Raw genomic sequence first — 4,916 nt, 5'->3', positions numbered from 1 at the left:
CGTAGCATATGTTACTTACACTCATACGGCTATTTTTTTCGAATTAAAAAATATATATAGGGTATACAGCTTTATTTGGGAATAAAAAAAAATATGTATAAGCCCGATTTGGATAATCTTTAATAACAATAACAATAACAATAATAATAATAATAATAATAATAATAATAATAATAATAATAATAATAATAATGTATGAACCTCTTAGAAAAATCATTTTGAATATTTTAGCGAGTTGACTTAATTATAGACAAAATCTAGAGAAGAACATTAATGTAATATTAATGACTCATTTTAAATATAACTTTCCCCACAATATTCAATTTTTCTTCCCCCTATCTCATGTCTTTTCTTCTCCAACTATCTCCCATATATTTTATATAATTTTTCATTTTTTCATAAATATCTTTTTGTTTTCAAAATTTCATGTAAATAAAAAATGAATTTGAATATTAACTTTCTTGTTAATTTTCGTTTTTACGTATCCATCGTGATCATTATTTATTGGTTTTTTCTTTTTTTTTCTTTTTTACAATGGATCATATTATGGGTTGTGTGGATCACATTTTTAAACTCGATGCTGAAAACTAGGCACATAAGTCGGGAATCCAAATTTTTTGATGTTGTGTTTGAATCGATAAGTTTCGGATTTCAAATTTCTTAATTGTTATCAGGAAATAATTTCATCGGTAATTATTTTGGATTTCAAATATAAGCAATATATGTATCATTTGAAATTCATTCATAAAATTTTTCTTCAAATTTCAAAATCCAATCCATCAATCTAACCAGAGATTCACATTATGATCTGAGTAGATATTCCTTGATTTACATGATCAAGAGTCAATGGATGTGGTTGAATTCAATCTTCTCTTAGGTCGTGTGAATCGATCCAAAAATCAACATTTATTTCTACACCACACATGTAAGAATCAACATACACCGAGGTCACATCTTATTAACCCCTGGAAATTAAATGGGGCTGTAAGGGTCAAGCGTTATAAGTTAAATGAACCAAATTGTTTGTGAGTTATTGGAAGTTCGATTCGATGAAAACTTGTTTGAGCTCGTTTAACGAGGATCTTTAATATAAATGAACCAAACTCAAGTTTTATAATATTCGGCTTGTTAGCTCGTGAACATGTTTATTGATAACTTCATGAGTCATCTCTTAGATGAAAAATAATAGTTTTGATATTTGATTTATTGATTTTGCACGTTATTTATAAAATATATAGAAAAATCTATTAAATTTATTTATTAGATTAAATGTACAAATTTTAATAAAAATGTTATATTTTGCTCTAAATATATAATTTTACTTTCTAATGAATTTAATGAATATTTAAAATTTATATTTATTAAGCTCGTTTATGGTCGATAAAAGTTTGAATAAGCTCGTGAGCCATGAATATATTCGTTAAATAAAGTTCAAGTTCGGTTCGACTATAAACGAGTCAAGCTCAAACATTCAAGAGTTCGGTTCGACTCAACTCGATTATATACCTATGGTTAAACTAGCAAATCGGACATGTCCATGGCCATGTTCTTTCCACGTATCTTACCCTTAGACTCGAGACATAGAGCTTGAATTTTGCCTTCCATCCTTGACTGCTTCGAGGAGTTGGTTGAGGTAGCCCTATATATATATATATATATATATATATTGAGTGACTTAAATAGAATATATGTTTCACAAAATTGACCCGTGAAAGCGTTTCACAAGAGTTTTTGTGATAGTCTATGTAGCATCAAGATTTCAATTGAGACGATATTTTAAATTCAACGTTCAACTGAGACGAGATCTCTTCTCCAATTAAAATAAATAAAATCATATTGTTTAGTCATTCCCAATGAACAAAACATATTTCCAAAATTTGAAATATATCAGTCACTATAAAAATATTATATTTGAGAGGCTTGTAACTAATTGAAAATGCTGGAAAAAAATAAATAAAAATTAAACTTGAATAAAAATTGAAATCTCTAGGTCCAACCAAAGGCAAAAATGGATTAAATATTGAATAAATAAACTAGATCTCCATGGTAAGGCAAAAATAACAACCTTAGAAAGAGCCAAAAACTAAGAAAATCAAGAAACCTAGGACTAAATATTGGTGGACAAAAATATTAGATTTGACATCGCTATTATTTTTGGGACCAATGCATCAACTTCGATTCCTCAAGCCAACGCAATAAATATTGAGAAATAAATTAGTTGAGTAATAGTGACTGAAAAGGTGGCAGAAATCGAGTGAGCGCCAGACTTCGGCTTGGAAGGTGTCGGAGAAGGGCCTGGACTGGCGGAGGGGACTTCTGCCGGTGGCTGAGCCGTGGGGGGGAGATTCGGAGGAATAACTGTGTTACATCAACTATAAGTAAAATGTTTGAAGAAGATCAAAGAGAGAATATATGGATCAAATTAAAAAAAAAAATTTTCTTCAAGTTTTTTATTTTAAAATAAATAAATTTGTAGAATTTTATATGTATATTTCTAGATCGTAGATTTCATAGATGACCAAGAAATTAATCGGTCTTCATTTATGTTAAAGAAATCGTCTATTAGTATTTCTTGAAATATCAACAGAATAAAAATTGTGGTTTGAAAAATATCACAATTTTATGAGATGTAGCAGCTGGTTCCATTCGTGGGTTGCCATTCTTTTCTATAAATATTTTTAATATAATCATTTTAGAATAAATAAAAAAATTCTCCATAAATGTATGGATGATTTTTCTTTTTTGCATGGAACATATGCCACTGACATATTTTTATGAGGACAAAAATAAATTTTATCAATTTGTCAAATCGATTAATTTCTTATCATCACGAGGACACAATGAAAGAGATCAAGTTACATAAATCAGAGATTATAAATAAAGAAATACCTGGTGATAGCCCTGGAGTGGGAGTGGGAGTGGGAGTGGCTGCATGAAAATGAACCAATTAGACAAAATTATACAATTTTTATGATAAAAGATAATAATACATATATTCACTAAAAAAGTATCTATATCCAGATAACACACCAGTGCAGTTGCTAACGGGAGGAGCATTGTCGATGCCACAATCAGAAGGCATCGCGGCCGCCCTGGTCATGTTAAGATCGAGTCCGAAACTGGGAGCATTTTTTATGGCATAACAAAGACAGTCGGGATTTGCTTTCAGTACAGTCTTCAAACCCGAACAACAGCTATCATCCGGCTTCGTTTCGGTCCCGGTTTTGCTGAGAAACTGCATGCAGCTTATCATGTTGTCCATGACCAAGGTGGAGCAATCCGTCGGCGGGGAGGGAGCCACCGCAGTATGGCGGTGGTGCTGGGTGGCGCTACTCGCATCGATCGCGGTCCATGTAGCCCACATGCATGCGAGGATCGAGAAAGTCAGTTTCATTTTCTTGAAATATGTGTGATTTAGACGGGAATGGTTTTTGTTATTTTAGGAGTACTACTGGAGCTTTGTTGCGATGATGTATGAAGATTTAACTAAGGGCTTATATTGTTAGGAATTTGTTAGGCGTATCCCTGTAATATCGATGAATCTGTTCTTGGGGTTTGATTATGTGGATTTGGTCGTGCTTAATTATGGAACATTTTTTATTGTATTGATTCAAATCATGTTTGATGAGAAATTTTGGGCAATTATAACTAGAAAATAGGATCTTGGCACGTGAAGCAAGTACGTGCATTATACTTCAATAGAAACTAGATAATTTGTTTTATATTAAAGTGCAAGGATAATAGAATTGTTTTTCTTCTTAAAATTTAGACACGGTTTTTTTATTCTACTTATAGACAAAAACTTGTGTGAGACGGTATCACGGGTTGTATTTTGTGAGACGGATCTTTATTTGGGTCATCCATGAAAAAATATTACTTTTTTATGCTAATAGTATTACTTTTAATTGTGAATATTGGTAGGGTTGACCCGTCTAACAGATTAAGATCCGTGAGACGGTCTTATACCTATTTATAATACAATGAACGAGTGATGTTTGATACAATTGAATCTGAAATCTAAATCTCGTCTCAAACTTAAACATTATTGTCACAATACAAACCAACCATTGACAAGAGAGAGAGGTACTTTAGGAAAGTGTCTTACTTGATCTTATGACTTACAATGATAAACATTTTTTTAAGAGGATAGATAAATAAGTTTTTATATACATTAAATTATATTGTGTTCAAGAGTAGATGTAAAACAATTTTCATTGCGCGATAAATCCAATGAAATTCATCTACTCTAATTCGCAATAGAGGTTGCAAGTGAATTTTACACCTTGATATGCCCAATTTTTTGTGTAATTGGTTGCAGTCCTCCATATTGCTAAATACTTTTCCATATATTCCACAGTTATATATCATACAGATCTAGTTTAAAATCTTAATCGTGTCAGAAAATTAATTTCTTCATATATTTTTATTTCCTAAAATTATTTATTTTTTTATGATAATGTTATTTTATAAGTTAAAACATAAGATCTTTATTAGCAAAATTGGTTTAATTGTATTACCCATAGGAAAAACTAATACCCTTCACCAGATTCTGACCATCATTTTTTCCGCCTACTTCGTATGATTTTTGGGTAGGAGTCGTGAAGATGTTCTATTGGAACTCCGGGTTTGAACTTTGAACACAGAGGGATGGGATTCACCAAGAGGTCTTTTCTCCGACTGGAAATTTGAGGATTACATATGTTGCATAGTGCAAGAACATAAGAAACACTACCCGAGACTTGTTTGCAATATTGTTTAAGTTTCGTACGTGATTCCGGGTGCGGAGTTGATCCGTAATCCGCCCTAGCAGAGAGAGCAGCAGAAAAAGCTTTACCATTGTTGATGTCTAAAATCAAAGTAAATTGCACTCCTAGAATGATAGGAACAATCAGAACTAAAACTACAGAGGTGTCTGC

The 4,916-nt window shown here is 31.6% G+C and overlaps 1 protein-coding gene across 1 annotated transcript; it reads right to left on the bottom strand.

Annotated features, from left to right (window-relative positions):
* Positions 1 to 1,991: 1,991 nt before the first annotated feature.
* Positions 1,992 to 3,471, bottom strand: LOC140959207 (non-specific lipid transfer protein GPI-anchored 31-like). The gene is made up of 3 exons (XM_073417051.1): positions 3,031 to 3,471; positions 2,890 to 2,928; positions 1,992 to 2,358 (listed from the first exon to the last, which is right to left on the bottom strand). Exons 1-3 carry the CDS (start codon positions 3,392 to 3,394, stop codon positions 2,183 to 2,185), a joined length of 579 nt encoding a protein of 192 aa, XP_073273152.1. The 5' UTR covers positions 3,395 to 3,471; the 3' UTR covers positions 1,992 to 2,182.
* Between the last annotated feature and the right edge of the window lie 1,445 nt (positions 3,472 to 4,916).

This window comes from Primulina huaijiensis, chromosome 2 (assembly GCF_012295235.1).
Source record: "Primulina huaijiensis isolate GDHJ02 chromosome 2, ASM1229523v2, whole genome shotgun sequence".
Taxonomy (NCBI): domain Eukaryota; kingdom Viridiplantae; phylum Streptophyta; class Magnoliopsida; order Lamiales; family Gesneriaceae; genus Primulina; species Primulina huaijiensis.
The sequence above is the reverse complement of the archived record's forward strand: the minus strand, read 5'-3'. Positions and strand labels throughout refer to the sequence as shown.

Coding starts and splice junctions, on each gene's coding strand:
- LOC140959207 (XM_073417051.1), bottom strand. CDS start 3,394: ATGAAACTGACTTTCTCGATCCTCGCATGCATGTGGGCTACATGGACC. Junction 2,929..3,030: donor TCCCGTTAGCAACTGCACTG/GTGTGTTATCTG, acceptor ATTTTCATGCAG/CCACTCCCACTCCCACTCCC. Junction 2,359..2,889: donor CACTCCAGGGCTATCACCAG/GTATTTCTTTAT, acceptor GATGTAACACAG/TTATTCCTCCGAATCTCCCC.